The sequence below is a fragment of the Ricinus communis genome, chromosome 9 (assembly GCF_019578655.1).
Source record: "Ricinus communis isolate WT05 ecotype wild-type chromosome 9, ASM1957865v1, whole genome shotgun sequence".
NCBI classification, from domain to species: domain Eukaryota; kingdom Viridiplantae; phylum Streptophyta; class Magnoliopsida; order Malpighiales; family Euphorbiaceae; genus Ricinus; species Ricinus communis.
In genome coordinates, this window is record NC_063264.1 from 5,205,348 (window position 1) to 5,221,702 (window position 16,355).

Below are 16,355 nucleotides of genomic sequence, written 5' to 3' on the forward strand. Positions count from 1 at the left end.
ACTTTTGACAATATTTCGGAACTTCTCTCATTCACTGCAAACTTTCATTAAAATGCCAATACAATTATCATTTAAAAAAATAATAATAATGCTAATACAAGGATAGTAATTGATGATAGAAAAACTAAAAAGCAAACTAGCACTGCCTGGTAGCAACCATTGCCTCAAAAATTTTCAGGGCTATCATCCAATTGTTTCTCGTCTTCTATGTCTACCTCTAAAATTTCCTGATAGTAATTTAAAGAATTAAATCCCGTCAATAAAGCTACCCATTTTTCAATTCATATTACTGATCAAATCTACCAATTTCAATTGGACTAACTTACAGGGATTCGTTGCTTCAAATAATTGCCAAGTCTAGCAAGAACTGTTGACCGTTTGTGCCAAAACCGACCTTTAAGACTGATCTTCACAAAGGGTCCATCTAATTCAGCGAGTTCAGCTTGTCCTAATACATGTTCAATTTTCACTTTCATACCACTTTTCAGATGTAAGAAGTCACTGGAAGAAAGAAAGTCCTTGTGTACCTTAAAGAGAATTCACCTGTTATGTTAACTGAAGTGTCAAAAAGCTGCCCGAACTGCCAAAAAAAATAAAAAACCATTTTCAGCCTTCAAATATAAGCAAGCATTAGTTACCTTTTTGTGCCACTAAGTTTCAGAACCTATAGCAAGAAGCATAATCAATGGAAACAAGAAAGGATTCTTGCCTCAACTCTGGCATCAGCCAAGACTTGTCTAACATTCTCTTCTGTTAAATCAAGTGGTGGCTGCGGCACTCCGCCTCCTCCTGCTGCAGCTGCTGCTATTGTTATCGATGCTGATTTTTTGTGGCGAGTTGCATTTAGTCTCAAAAGTGGCAGTTTTATTGATGTTGGCCTTTTTGGATAGTCCTTTGTTAGTTGAGGCTGGAAATTAGTGGAGAAATTCAATCTGCAAACAGAGAGGACTACTAGTGATGGTTTCCTTGGCATATGATAATGGGGGCCATGGAGTAACTTCAGACCTCTTGACATCTTATCTGGGTCTCAAGCTCCTTTGTTTACCTGCAAATGTTTTGTATTTATATAAATGCTGGGAGGGGTGTCGTGGCCATTTTTAGACCACCCCAAGTGGATAGATACTGTTCCTGCAGTTGAAGTTACTTTCAATTTCTAGCATTCAAGGAAAATTTATCCAAGACTACTCAGTCGGGTAATATTGGTCAGAATGGATTTGGATTTCAATTTTTTTGCTTAAATAATATGAATAAACATTTGGACTTGAGAAGGAAGAGAAGGAAAAATGCTACAACAATAATTCACAAAGAGTAATAACTGTTGTAGAACATGTATTTTCTTGGGGGCACTTCAGTTATTTTTACATGCATGCAAGTAAAACTGAATGAATCCTTTGATCCGAAACATAGCTATATGCATTATTAGTTATCAATTCTTTCAAATCAATCCCCACACATATTTCAATTATGGGAATAAAAATGGATGCACGCCCTCGTTCTCAGGCTAATCATGAGGATCAATTCTGAGTTAAAATGATCCTTCCAGTTACATGGAGCTGGTAATGCTATGTCATGATGTTGAAATTTCTAAAGAAGCATCTCTTCTTCATCGAGGGAAAAAGAAGTCAGGAATTTGCTAAACATAGACGGACTTACCAACTTATTTCATCCAGGATTTAGGAACCGCAGTCTTAACAAGAATACAAGAAGAATCTTATTCTTAATACCGGTTTCTAGTCTTACCCAAAAAATTTACCATGTACAAACACATTTTTTCCATATACAGTTCTCTAATATAATCATCCTTCAAATAGCTTTAGTACAACATAACTTACACTGGTCCTAGCTTGAGTTTATGAAGTATGAAATGCCTCTGCTAGACAGCAGCATGGTGTATCTTTAGGCTCTTTCTTATCTTTGGAAAACTCCATTTCGGCTGGACTAAAAACTCTCTAAACTCCCCATGAATTTATTAGAAAACCCCAAAAAATGTGGCGATAGCAAAAACAAGGAACAGTACTCCACCCAAGTAGCCAACCTGATTGAAAGATGGAGTGAGTTGCACTGGAAACAGAATACAAGCTCCAAAGCTAGCAGTAATGACTAAAAAGTCACGACTCTTACCAGTTTTTCTGAAATGTAGTTGGCAAGAAAAGCTCCTCCTAGAATTGCGATAGATGTTGCAATTAGGTGCCCAGCAATGGCTCCGGTTGCCACACCCCATGGAGACTGTAGAAAGGTAAGGAGAGAAGTTTTTCTTCTTTTTTTTTTTTCTGAAAAATTTTGTATCATTAAGAGAACTACTGGTTATGGATCATCTAAAGTTTATGAAACTAAACCTGAGCAGCACCGAGAGCAATTGTTGCAAGCATTGAGCGATCTCCCCATTCCTGTGAGCAGTAATAGTATGGTAAAATTGGAACATGAACCTCAACATGTAAAACATTTTAGTACTAAGTATTAACTAGTCCACAGTCAAATTGCTTCTTATTGTTGGGAAGAGCTATCAAAATTGAAGTCCTGGCTAATTAATTAATTTCAAAAAAGGAAAAGGAACAAGAAAACCAGACTCTCGTACTTATACTCTAGACAGTTTTTGCAGTAAACAAGGACAAAGAAATGCTTACAGCAAAGAATACGAGGCTGAATGACTTCCAGATAATCTCAAATGGATTTGTGAGCTTTTTTGAGACCTGAAACGTTGAGAAAGCATTGGCCACTATAATATTTTGGACAATATGCAACAAGCAAGTAGAAAGACCACCAAGAATAATCTGCCATAATGCTTGCACATTTGATAGTCCACAAACAGACACGAACTATCAAAATCATAAAGAATTAAAAATGTCTTTCTGAATAATGCCCAAGGCATGGCTATGGAGTTAGAGAGTTACCTTTTCTTTTACAAGTTCTTCAGCTTCAGCATATTCATCAAGCTCAGGACTGTTCTTGTCCCCATTTCTAACTTCATCTGATGGAAGATCCCATGCATCTTTTATTGACTTGAGCCCAAAGAACATAAGAAGAGTTACTGCTGCATATTCCCCGATCGGCAGGGCTGCTCACACACCAAAAAAATGAGAGAAATGTCAAAAATAACTATGAAAAACTATATAGCTGATATTTACCTCATTTACTTGTCCCCTTCTTTTCCAGTTAAAGAAATGATGGAGTAATACTAATAGAGTTTTGAACAGTTTTTAGAGAGCTGAAAGGAGCTAACTTATTTGACATAGCTATATTCGAGTTTCTGTTGCTGCCTTTTTTTCCATTTCAGTTTTTATCCCCTGCTAATTATGTTATCCTTAGAACCTTTTGAATGCAAGTATTCATGGCCATTTTAATAGGGAAAATTGCAGCCACAGCCCTGAGAATTTAGCGCGAAAAACACTTATATGCCTGCATTTTTTGAATTACTTGCCTTAATCCTTGACATTTTAAAAATACGAGGCACTCTAGTTATTTCGTCTATTTACTGTGAGGAATCTGTTAGGTCAATGCACTTTTATTCGGTAAAGGCGACGTTTCATATTTATTACATATTAATAGATGAAACTGACCTTTTTTGCTTTTGTAAGCTTGATAAAAGAAGGTCAAAAGGTTACTTTAGTCAATTCGCCCCTCACTAACAGCTAAATGACCGGCATTTACTATCAAGGGCTAAAGGTAGTATTTTAAAAATGCAAGGACAAAAATGTTTTTCATGCTAAACCTTCTAATTTTTTCCATTTTAAAATTTCAGTATGGCATCTGAAAGCTAGATTCTTTTTACAGTGGCAGAATTTTCCCCCAAAATTCTATTGAGGATTTAATCAAAGTCATAGGTGCAAACTCATGGAAAAGGTAGCAAGTGCAGAAACTTGAAAGCAATGAATTCATGCATGGTGGATCATTCAGTGTTTCTCTCTACATTAAATGACAAACCAGCATACTGAAAAGGAATGGCAATTAGACAATTGGATAAGACCTTTTCTTTGTTCCAGATTTAGCCTACCCAAATATACAGAAACCACTATATATTATTGTACCTGCTTTTCACAAATTGGCACAGCTTCCAGGTGGAAATGCACAAAAGAAGGACAAGTTACAAGCAATTCTATGAAACACTCAACTAATTGACTATAGAGAATAGTTTTGGAGAGAAAATCCATAATTATACTAATATAGGTAAGTTTATGTTCAAACTAAACCTTCATAAAACACGACAAAAAGACAAATCCCTCCATATTTAAGCTTAATTAATTTCCACAATCACATATTCTTTTTCTAAGATATTTCTACTTTCATCATAAATTCTCTTAGCATGATTGCATAGGAGAAGTATGACATTGCATGGATGGATTATAAGGTGAGAAATTTGTAGTATAATAGGCAACAAAGACAATCAGAGAAAGATGCTATCCAAGATAAACAGACTAGACTACACTCAGAAGAAAAAGGCCATCTACAGTCATTTTGTTGTCCTCACTGAATCACTATTAATTGTATAAGAAAATCCTGCTCATGTTGATAGATACTAAGAACTAGAACTTACTTGTTTGGAACTGAGCAGGCACTGAATGAAATATCCGTCCAATTATAACTGACAAGATTGTCATAAGTGAAAGAGCACCCATTGATCCCAGAAGAACCTTGTCAACAATTTAGCACGTAGTGAAAACAATTCAGTACCCAAATCATCAACATAAAATCTTCATAAATAGACGCTAAAAGCAAATCTATGAAAAAGAAAAAAAGCAAATAAAGACTGCATGCAGCAAGTTAAGCAGCTGGCAGGTGGAAAATGAGAGAGAGTTTAGGAGAGAACATACCAGTCCTTTCTTATATTGCATAGCCAACAGTGCAGCAATAAAAAATGTCTGGCCAATACATGAAAAAGTTAACATCAGGCTGTGGAAATCATGAAGTAGAAAAAGAATGGCCGGATACTCATGGTAAGAGTGATAAGTAGCTTTAACACCATCTATGGCAAGTATCAACCAAATATGGCAAGCAAGAAGACCAGTTAAAGTAAAAGAGGTGAAACAGTGAAACACAACCATTCTAGACTCAACTCTAAAACAATGTTGCCCTATTATATGCATCATTAACAGATATTTCCTTATTCATTATGAAAATAATTATGAATATTTACTTCCACCAGGCACTCGAGTAATTGTCGTTTTTTTTTTTTTTTTGTGTCTTAACAATTGGTTTGAATAAGAAACGAAGGCAAAATAATTTGAAGATATGGAGGTTTCATTAGGTTAGAAACTAGTCATAATAAAGTGAGTAACTACAGAACAGAATTGCACAAAGCATTAGTTAGATCCCTCCTAAAGTATCTTTAAGCCTTCATAATGTTTAATTTTGTACAAAGAAAAACACTGAAAATTTAATTTCATGAGAACCAACTTTTGTGAATATTATGTGTACAGTTCAGAAGCGTACTAAAGTATAGATCTTTCAACACATGAAAAAGTGTATGTTTCTACTTTAGAGAGATCATCTCTTTTCTTATCATCCAAGCCAGGTCATTTTCAAGTTTTGATTTCTTTTTGAGGTATATTAGACTTTCTATGTTTTCAAGCCTTTAAAAGGCCCATTATGATTTAGGCCTTTTATGGTTTTTTTTTTTTTTTTTGCTTGCTTTTCCTTTAGGGGTATTGGATTTTGAATCCAGGTCCGCCCATAATGGGTGTCAGTCCAAGTAAAAGGTTGGCAAATAAATAATTCTCTGACAAAATAAAGAATTGTATGCAGAAAATAAACTACTGCTACAAATATGTTTGTAAGAAAACATAAGAAACATATACAAATAGAAAAGAATTCTCTCTTGATTTTCTCTATAGAACAAAAGGGACATATAAGATCTTACCCTAAGGCCAGTGAAACAATTACAACAATCCTAAGGGATTCAGATCCAAAAAGGATAAGTTTCTTAATTAATACTTAAGATGAATTATTCTACAAGGGGAGAGGAGGGAAAACAAAAGGAGCCGTCTACAAAAAACTCTTACAGCTTAAAAAGAAGTATGCTACCTTGTCTAAAACTTCAAGAAACAATCAAGCCTTCCAGTTACTTTGTCTAAAACTTCAAGAAACAGAAAGAGATAATAAACTATACTTAAAAAGCATGTCTAACTAAGTCTCACAGAGATTAAACTACTTGGGAATTGAAAGGATGACCATAAATTTGTCAAATGTAAGCTGCTACCTTGTCCCCAATCTCAGAAACAAATATCAATGTGAATGCAGCAGTTAATCCTGATTTTGAAATTGCTGCTAAGATCGATGAAGGTCCACCTTTCACAAAGGCAATCAATGAAAATATGAAAGCACATCCCAGCAGCACAACAGCTATAGACAAAGGATAAGGAATTTTGCTGGGAGGTTCCACACTGCAAATCATGAAAGAGATATAAATGAGTGAGGCCAAATAAAGATGGCCCATCCTAAGCCATCAAAATTTAAAGTTCATACACAATAACCAGATAATATATAAGATGACTCGATGTGAAAGTAAATTAGATACAGGTTGTTCATGTTTTAGTGTAATTTGACCATAAAACAAGTTTAGGGCCTGAAATCACAGGCGTACTTTATTGGATATGAACAAACTAATACTATATGTTAAATCACAAAAACAATTCATTATGCAAAAGGATTACCAGCTTCACTTTTTGAAAGGAAAGAACTAGTTATTCAAGTTTAAAGAAGAATGAATACACCTTGTTGATTTCTTCTTTCATACACGCAAGATTCATTGTGCATCAAAGGATTACTCTCATAATAGTGGCATTGCACCAAAAGGATTTAACCATACAAACGTTAATCACCTTCTAGTACTAATACAATATCACCGGGCATCACTCACATTTCTGATGAATTATCACTGGGTGGACCATTGACAAGATTCTTCTGGTTGTCTTTTTCTTCTCCACCTTCATAGCCCCCAGATCCAATACTAACATTAGATGCTTGTGGTCTAAGTATACTAAAATCAGAAATCAACCTCTCTCTGTATCTTACTGCAAACACGGTACAAAAAATGTCATTTGGTTATCCATTACAGCTATAACTGAGGATAGGCATTGTGGAAAAAGGAAAAATCGCAAATAATGAAATGCCTTGGTGTTCTTCAAGCATTATACACAACATAAGCAAATAACAGTTTTTGGGAGGCAGCATTAACACTTGAATGGGTCATCAACTCAACTAAATTCAAAATGCCAACATGTTTCCAAATGTATTTAAGAATTTAGATGTTTTACATAATAAAAGAAATGCATAGAATATCAACCAGCCGAACACAGCACAGTCATGTGCAATATTAGATTCAATTTGTCTGACACTCTTAAAATTCTTAAATCTTGATCAATGCACTATTTTATTGAATAAAAGAGAAGATCTTCCAGATTAATCCCCTTACTATTGACTCGTGGAAATAACCATCAAATATTCTACTAAGTGCTACTGATTTCTTTTAGTTTCAACCTTCAATTACCCACCCCTTCAATTCCAGAAAACAAAGAACAATAGTAATCCACCTTTCTAAAGACACATCAATAATGAAGTAATATCATATACTTTACCAAACACAAAAACTTTCTCAACCCAGCTAGCTCAAATTCTTTTAGCTCTAATAAACAATAAACTTACATACACCAAGATTCAGATTCACTCTTTGTTAAATCTTTAGAAAATAAGAAAAATAAGAAGAAGTAGAAGTAGTAGTAGTACATACATGAAGTTGAAATGGGTCTTGTAGAAATAGGAGCAAGACATGGCAATGAGTCCACTAAAGCTAATAAAGGAGGCTTCCCTCTGGAAATGAATGGTGTTCTTTGAAGACTCAGCCCCTGCATACTTTATTCCTCTTATCCTTGAACCCCTTTTTACTCTTAAAAGAATTGGACTTGTTCACCGATTATTCATTTTGAGAAATCGAACGCTGCTGATATTCAACTACGGTGTTTATCAGTAGAGATTGAAAAGCTGATGAGAGGTTTGTTTTCGGTAGTAAAAATTTGTTTGGGACTCGGGAGGGAGTGGTTGCCTGCAGCCACGTGTGCGTAATTGAGATAAAATGGAGTGGACCATTTTCAAAATGACGTCGTTTTGCTCAAGCTCGTAAGATGGTGAAGGTGATTCCACAAATGCAACTCGGAAAAAAGAAAAAAAAAAAAGAAAGCAAAGTTAACATTCTTTAAATCTTTGGGCTTTTTAATTTATTCAGTTTTTTAATTTTTCTTTATTAAATTCTTATATTTTAATTTTTATTTTAAAAGAGTATTCAGAATTTTTAGTTAAAAAATAAAATACAAAAATTCAATAAAGCAAATAAAATTTATATAATTAAAAATCGACATGATCCTTTTTTTTTTAATGTCAAAAGTGAGAATATGTAATAATCGGTGAGTGATAGAGGTACGGCTATGAAAAGAAATAGGTGCCATTAAAAACTTTAAATCATATTATCAAAAAGGAAAAAAGATTAAACTTTTCTTTATTAAGACTTATATGTAATGTAGGTTTGAAACTTTGGGTTGTATGAGAGGTTTGTTAAAGTAGTTTATATATATATATATTAATTTATGAAATATAAAATTATTTTGACACGTATAATTTTTATTTTGATATATATATTATTTTTGACATATAAAATTTAAGTTTATATGTAATTTTATAATTTTTTATTAATTTATTAATTAATAAGTTACATTTCTAATTAAACACTCATTATAATCCTGAAAATTGATATATTACTAATAAATTAATTTTTTAATTAGATAATGATTATTTTTTAATTAGATAATGATTATTCTAAAAGATAGCATTATTAATTATATTCTAACATTATATTAACTAATAAAAGAGTTTTTTAATTAAATAATAATTTTAATTATTAAATATATATTTTAAATATTATATTCATTAATAAATTAATTCTAATTATATACAATAATTTCTAATTTTAAAAATAGTAATATCAATTATTATTGATAATGTTAATTTATATAATATTAGAGTTAATAAATAAATATTTTAAAAATAACTTACTGATAGTATTAATTTAAAAATAATATTAATAAATAAATATTTTATTAATACAACAAAACAAATAAAATTTAAAAATAATTAGTTTACTAATATTTCAAAATTATTATAAATCACTATTAAGTATTGAATAATTAATTAAACTGTATTTATAAATTTAGTTTTATAATCAAAATAATAATAACAACCGTATAATCTATGAATAGATGACTAGTTGAATTAATTCATAATTGTTCCTGAATCAGCTTTCCTTTTAGATTTTCAAGTTAAAATAAACATAATTTTTTTTGTGTGTTACTTACCACATCATCTATAAATAAACTAAAATTAAATACTAATATATAATATTATTTATTTATTATCATTAGTAAGAGTGATCTCCATCCAAAATTTTGGCCAAATTCGAGTATTGAACACATGCATGTTTGATTTTTAAATTAAGCGAATATGAGCTTGACAGAGTCCTGAAAAATTATTATTCTCAATTTGATTCATATTAAAATAATAATAATAATAATAAATCACATATGTGAATCTGAGAGTTTGATGAGCCGATAGAGTGACCCATTATGAATCCAATAAAATCCATGCCATACACAGATATCGGCCCATTAATAAGATCTCTCAAATGGAACTTCTTTGAAGAGCCCTTGCGCAAGGCCCTTATGCTTGAAAGCTTGCTTCCCTGTCATTTTTTTAGAATACATCATGACCAAAGGTAATTCAAAAGGAAAAAAATCGATCAAATAGAAAATTGATGGGTAATTGAAAAAAAAATAATCTCAAATAATATTTATATTAAATAGCTTAATATTTTTCTTGAAATTTTATTTTTAAATGTATTTTAATAATTAAAGTGATTAATATGCTATCCAATTAATCTAAAGATAATAATAAAATAATGACAATGATGATAATAATCATGTGTGATTTATTGTGTATAATTATATTAATAATAGGAATTTTATATATGTGATAGAGATGATAATAGATATCAAAAACTATTTACAGTATTCTAAAATTAATAAAAAATATTATTTTATTTAATGTAAATTTTTTCTGAAATATTTATGAAATAGGATTCAAATTTTATACATTGAGCACTACCATTGCCATCAAATAAAAAATAAATCATCAATATCAAAATTAAATAAATTCACACGTATACATCCATATAGTAGTTGTGCTTTTCATTTTTCTTTATGTCAAAAAAGAAAAGAAAAGTGGACATCCCATGATAATCAAAATTCATTGAATCTTTTGTCATATGGTCAACCATAGCACAGCAGCAAGTAGTAGTAGTAAGCATTAGGATAAAAATAAAGGCAATATATATTTTTAAGCCCTTTAATCTTTAATTTCACCTTTTTGAGTCCCTTAACTTTTATTTTATTTTATTCAGTTTTTATATATGTTTTCTATTAAGAACTTATAAGTCATTAATCAAAGTGAAAAAAAAAAAAGAAGAAGCATAATGTCAATAGAATAAATAAAAATCTCATAAAATATGTCTAAAAAGTCTTTAATCTAAAAATGTTCTAAAATATAAGGATGTAATAGAATAGAATAAAAATTCAGGGGCTAAATAAAACAAAATTGAAAAATTCAGTGGCTAATAATAGATTTTGCTTAAAATAAATCAATAATAATTTCTCAGCCATAGCACGTGACTCTCACGTCCGTAAGAGAATATGGACACCCCTCCTTTCTCCTTATTGTATCCTCACCTACTAAATACTACACCACCACCACCACTCACTAACGTGCAGCCTGTGGACCCCAATTAGAGGAATGCACATGCAAATGAGCCCCACACGCACGTAATTGCACAGCCCAATTACGACAAACTGAGAGATTATTATTTTTCTCTAACATTAGTTCATTAATTAAAGTTTGTTTATTCTACGCATATTTTTACATTATCAGCGAACGAGCCACGTATCTAAAAAAAACATAATTAAATATATAAAATCTTTAATTACTCATTTAACAAAAAATTTATATTAATTAAGAAGTTAGCTTGATTGGAAAGATTATGCAGTGCAACTGCGAAACAGGTGCTGCTAAGCTATCACATGATCATCGCCGCCACGTGCTTTGTCGGGGAGGTCAAAGATTTTCAGATATTTTTCTCTATTTTAAAAAACACTGCTGTTAATTAGTAGTTTCGTCATTAATACAAATATTACTCATATAGTCTAATAAGATTATGCGAATAGTTTGCAATTAATTACAAATTTCATAATAAAAATGGTAAAAATACTAATAAATATTACTATAATATTTCAACATGTTTAATATATGTGTATAAATTGAAAGTAAAAATATATTTTCTTAACATTAAATTGCATTTCCACGTGGCCGTTTATTATTGGTAAAATGACGTGGGCGTTGGAGCTTATTGGGAGGAACGAACGCATCGTGAAGGCAGGCCTGGCTGTTGCGTAAGCGGTCCGCCCCTTCCCCTTTTATCTCTTCAATCAAAACTTTCCTTTCTCCTTTCCCTTTTTTTTTTTTCCCTCAAGACTTCAGTTTATTCCCATAATACCCTTATTTCCATGCTGTATTTACGTAAATCGAATATATGAATCACCACTTGCAACCAAATTAACAAAATAGTAGGGTGGGGATAAATAATTGAATCTTTATATTATACGCAAAGTATATTATGTCAAGACCATTGGATTCGTCACGTATTTTTTTATTAAAATAATATTAATGATATACAATATGTTGCCTCAAAAATCACTCTGTCCGCTTTCAGTATATGAAATCTTATATATCTCCCCTATATATTAATTATTGTGGTCTCAAAGATTTCCAAATAATTCATCTTGTATATCTCAATATCTTGATATCTTTTTTTTTTTTACACATCTTAAATTATTCTCTTTTTTTTTGTTTTAATTTAATTAAAAATGTTATGTAGGAAACAACTTTATAATAAAATTTGTTACCTCAATTATCAATTTTGTAGCATGCACTTATGTTATAACTTAGGCCTAATATATTATTTTACTTTTATATTTTTAACTTTTAACTTCTGAAATTCCTGTAATTTTATTTTAACTAACAGCACTTTTAAATTTTAATTTGTAATATATTTCATGTCTTGTAACGTATATACGGAAATGCATAGATTATATTTGATATATGACGCAAATGTAATTTAATTAGACGGAGATATTGAGCTGGAGAAATGAACTGGTATATTAAAAATTAAATAAAAATAGTAAATATTTTATTTAAAATCTTTAAATTAGAAATTTGTATATATATTAATTTTTTAAAATCTAATGCGTACTTAATTTTTGACACATAGAATTTTTGTTTTCATATATGTACTATCTTTAACACATGGGATCCAAGTTTGTATAATTTAATAATTTTTCTAATTAATTTATTGATTAATAAGTTACATTTCTAATTAAACACTGGTTCTAATTCTAAGAAATAGTATATTAATGATATTTTAATATTATATTAACTAATAAATTAATTATATAATTAAATAATAATTTTAATTTTAAAAATAATATAATTAAATTAATATTTTTAATATTATATTTAATAATAAATTATTTTGTAATTCTAAAATAGCAATATTAATTATATTGATGTGTTAATTTAAATTAATTAATAAATAATAATAATTATTATATTAATAAAAATTTTAAATTTTTAAAGAAATTAATGATATTTAAAATAGTTAGTTTGTTATTATATTTTAAAATTTTATAAATTAATATTAAATATTTCAAAAAAATTATTAAATCATATCTATTAATTTAATTTTATAATTAAAATAATGATTAATATTTATAATCCTTAAAATCTAAAAATATCCGTGAAGTCTTCAAGCTAATAAAATCTCCACAGTGGCACATTGAAACCATATACTATCATGCATAGCGGTCCATCTCAAAATCACCACCAGCAATCTTGAATTTAAAAAAGATATTTCGGTCATTACTGAAAGAGAGATAGTGCACATGAACTAGGTTTAATGGCTTCACACACTTTATTTTATCTGTAAATACAAACTCTTTTACACATTGGCATATAATAAATAAAAGTAAACAAAATTATTATTGTTCACGAGCATAATAGTTTAGGAAAAATAATATATTAAACCTAATAAAATTTTTACTTTTTGTTTGGAGGGAGAAAATAAAGAAAGAAAAATTGAAGAGACAAAATAGGAAATGAAAGTTTTATTTTTATATTGGACAAAAAAGAAATAAAAGAATTTTATCTAATGTTTTTCGTTCATTAAGAAAAAAAAATGATAGATTATATTCTTAATTTATGTCTATCCAAATAAAAGTGAGAAATAAAATGACATATGATTTAATTTTTATATTTTTTTATTATTTTGAGAGATTTTTATCTAAATTTGATATGCACCAATAATAGAATGATACATACATATGAGCGTTTAATATTTTATTATTAAATGATTGACATATATTTTTTCTATAATATTATGATATATCACTTTTAATTTGCATAAGAATTATATATTTTTATAGTTAATACTGTTAGTTTTCCTTTTAAAATATTTATATTTATATTACTTAAACTCTTATAATTTCAAATTAAAATAGTAAAAAGTTAATAAAGAATGACGATATGGATGTCATTTAATAAAAATAGTTTAATAAATGATTAAAAAATAAATAAAAAATAGGCCGCAGGAAAGAGTGCATTGAAAAGAAATAATAATAAGACAGTAACTTAATGCATGTCGTTTTAAATGAGGTGCGGTTAGGTTTTACAATTTGGAACTTAATTGAAGAAATTGCAAAGAAAAGGACGTTGGGTTGGAGGTTATGATTTTCTGATAAAAGGTTACGAATGCATGGGATACTTACCCACTTCACTAGACGTTATAATATATACCATTACATATATCACATTGAAATTTTAAAAAGGAAATGTATATATATAAATATTATATAAAATAAAAGGTCCCAAAAAATTGCCATCCCCTCGTTCCCACCAGGAAAAGAAAGAAAAAAAAGGAAAGAGAACCCTCGAATCCATCGTATGATGATGATATAGCTAAAAAAAACAAAATGAAGACTCTCTCTCTAAAAAAACCCCTCTAATCTCGCTCCCTCTCTCTCTCTCTCTAGAAAAAACAACATCAACCCAACAACAACTGCTCCCATATTTTTTCTCTCTCTAAACAAAAACACAAACACCTTTTGTACCTTAGATACAGAAATGGAGTCTCTTGACCAAGCTGCTTGCTTTATGGATGACTTACTGGACTTCGCTTCTGACATAGGCGAAGAAGATGACGACGAGGAACACAACAATAAACCCAGAAAGGCTTTTCCCTGTTCCCTTAACCCTAATGTTTCTTCTCCTTTCGACGTTTTCAACAACCACCACCCAGTTGACGATTCCACCCTTCATCCTTTACCTGTAAGTTCCTTTCGAACAACCCAGATGACGGGTTTTGATGGGTGTTTATTTTTCGTTTTCCGGGCGTTTCGAGTCATGACTCGTACTGACTCGGCCGCTTATAGGTTGTCGCCGAGTTAACTCGGGCTGTTCTGTCCGAGTTCTTTTTTTATTGTGACTCGACCGAGTCAAAGTAGACGGCATTGAATGGTATAATATTATTTACGCACTGATATTTTTAAATTCCTTTTTGTATCTTTTTTTTTTTTAGTTTTCAAACAAGTTGTTGGCTTTTGTTTGTTTCGTTGGAAAAAGCCAACCATATAGATATCTTTTTCAGTTGGACATTTGTGACCATTCCAACTTGTTAAATTTACAAACCTTTCGAGTGCTAACTGAAAGTTGAATTTGAGGGTACTGTGGACATTTTAAGCTAAATTGACATATATATGAGCTGTCTACCCACGAGAGCCAATAAATGTCCAGCAAATATTTTCTTTCTAGAATAGAAAAAAATGATACGTCCACTCCACTTGCAAAAGGACAATATTATCCTAAAAGATTCTAAGAATTTTCTTATTTTGTCCGGTTGTGTCTGTACTATTGAAGAAAATTTAAGGGCAATATCACATGGGTGGCTCACATGATGCAAAAATAGCGCCCAAATTATTAAAATGAAAACTCGTTCGAGTTACCGAGTCTAATTAACTCGTTCTTACGATTGAGGGTTTAATGAATTGTCTTTACAGGAATTTGCGGAGGAAGAGCTTGAATGGTTATCAAACAAAGATGCATTTCCTTCAGTTGAAACATTTGTCGACATTCTCACAGAAAATCCAGGTAGCTTACAGAAGCACCGGAGTCCGGTCTCAGTGCTTGAAAACAGCACAACAAGTAGCACCAGCAACAGTGGTCATAGTGGCACTAATGACAGTGTTATCATGAATTATTGCCGTAGCCTCCACGTACCGGTGAAGGCGAGGAGCAAGCCCCACCGAAGGCGCCGTCGTGACCTTGGAGGTCAGCAGTGTTGGTGGAGCCAAGAGAATTTGAAGAAAGTGAAAGTCGTAAAATCTTCATCTTCTACAATTGGAAGAAAATGTCAGCATTGCGGTGCTGAAAAAACACCTCAATGGCGTGCTGGGCCTCTTGGCCCTAAAACCCTTTGTAATGCATGTGGTGTGAGGTATAAGTCTGGCCGGTTGGTCCCTGAGTACCGGCCTGCTAGTAGTCCCACGTTTAGCAGTGTATTGCATTCAAATTCGCATAGGAAAGTTTTGGAGATGAGAAGACAGAAGCAGATGATGGGAATTATGGTTGTGAAACCTATGGAGAAAGGGTAGACAATGGTGATTAGTGCCTTTCTTTTTTCTTTTTTCTTTTCCCTAAATTTTTCCTTTCTTTATTTTACTTTTCCTTTTTCTAGCATAGTTAGGAAGTAGGGGGCTTGCTGTAATGGGATAGCTGGTTACTGGTTAGTGATGATGTTTCTTTGGTTTTGATGGAAATTTGATTAGGGGAATTTTGACTTGTTAGTGTGTATTGTTTGTTGATTGTTCTATGTTATTAGAATAGAAAAAAAAAGAGCAAGGTAGTCTTATTGAGTTTTATCTCTTCTTAAATTCTTTTGCTGCATTTGCCATGTGATTGGACTTGGAGATGATGAGATTGCAGAGGAAACACAAAGTTTGGTGTGAGGGTTTTGTTGATAATTCCTTTTTTTTTTTTTGGTTTCAAACTCTGAGAGCAGTGGTTTTCGTGTTTCATTTTCATTATACTCTGAACTAACTCATTTCTTATGGATAGTGGCACAGTGGCAATTGCTGAGCTGTAACACAATTTAAGCTTTTTTCGTTGTGGAGAAATTCCTCTATCAATTTCCTACTACAGAGACTTTGGTTTGCAAG

At 31.0% G+C, this 16,355-nt stretch overlaps 3 protein-coding genes across 3 annotated transcripts; 1 reads left to right on the plus strand and 2 right to left on the minus strand.

Annotated features, from left to right (window-relative positions):
• Window positions 1-2: 2 nt before the first annotated feature.
• LOC8265658 lies at window positions 3-1,490 on the minus strand. The gene is made up of 4 exons (XM_015718638.3): window positions 710-1,490; window positions 544-580; window positions 327-448; window positions 3-227 (listed from the first exon to the last, which is right to left on the minus strand). Exons 1-4 carry the CDS (start codon window positions 1,013-1,015, stop codon window positions 165-167), a joined length of 528 nt encoding a protein of 175 aa, XP_015574124.2. The 5' UTR covers window positions 1,016-1,490; the 3' UTR covers window positions 3-164.
• A 198-nt stretch (window positions 1,491-1,688) lies between these two features.
• LOC8265657 (protein PAM71-homolog, chloroplastic) lies at window positions 1,689-8,034 on the minus strand. The gene is made up of 10 exons (XM_002518118.3): window positions 7,724-8,034; window positions 6,854-7,007; window positions 6,194-6,377; window positions 4,809-4,856; window positions 4,532-4,628; window positions 2,892-3,055; window positions 2,625-2,690; window positions 2,337-2,387; window positions 2,122-2,226; window positions 1,689-2,035 (listed from the first exon to the last, which is right to left on the minus strand). The coding sequence occupies exons 1-10, from the start codon at window positions 7,842-7,844 to the stop codon at window positions 1,970-1,972; spliced, it is 1,056 nt and encodes a 351-aa protein (XP_002518164.1). The 5' UTR covers window positions 7,845-8,034; the 3' UTR covers window positions 1,689-1,969.
• Window positions 8,035-13,990: 5,956 nt separating this feature from the next.
• Window positions 13,991-16,058, plus strand: LOC8265656 (GATA transcription factor 1). Its single transcript, XM_048379442.1, has 2 exons — window positions 13,991-14,469; window positions 15,198-16,058. Exons 1-2 carry the CDS (start codon window positions 14,266-14,268, stop codon window positions 15,789-15,791), a joined length of 798 nt encoding a protein of 265 aa, XP_048235399.1. The 5' UTR covers window positions 13,991-14,265; the 3' UTR covers window positions 15,792-16,058.
• Window positions 16,059-16,355: the final 297 nt, after the last annotated feature.

Bases quoted from the DNA above. Each gene is read 5' to 3' on its own strand.
- LOC8265658 (XM_015718638.3), bottom strand. From the start codon at position 1,015: ATGTCAAGAGGTCTGAAGTTACTCCATGGCCCCCATTATCATATGCCA. The intron at 449-543 runs GTGAATTCTCTT...AACATGTATTAG, and splicing joins CACTTCAGTTAACATAACAG to GACAAGCTGAACTCGCTGAA. The intron at 228-326 runs GTAAGTTAGTCC...AATTACTATCAG, and splicing joins ATTTGAAGCAACGAATCCCT to GAAATTTTAGAGGTAGACAT.
- LOC8265657 (XM_002518118.3), bottom strand. From the start codon at position 7,844: ATGCAGGGGCTGAGTCTTCAAAGAACACCATTCATTTCCAGAGGGAAG. The intron at 6,378-6,853 runs GTGAGTGATGCC...CATGATTTGCAG, and splicing joins AGTGATAATTCATCAGAAAT to TGTGGAACCTCCCAGCAAAA. The intron at 4,629-4,808 runs GTATGTTCTCTC...ATTGTTGACAAG, and splicing joins TGCAATATAAGAAAGGACTG to GTTCTTCTGGGATCAATGGG.
- LOC8265656 (XM_048379442.1), top strand. From the start codon at position 14,266: ATGGAGTCTCTTGACCAAGCTGCTTGCTTTATGGATGACTTACTGGAC. The intron at 14,470-15,197 runs GTAAGTTCCTTT...TTGTCTTTACAG, and splicing joins CCACCCTTCATCCTTTACCT to GAATTTGCGGAGGAAGAGCT.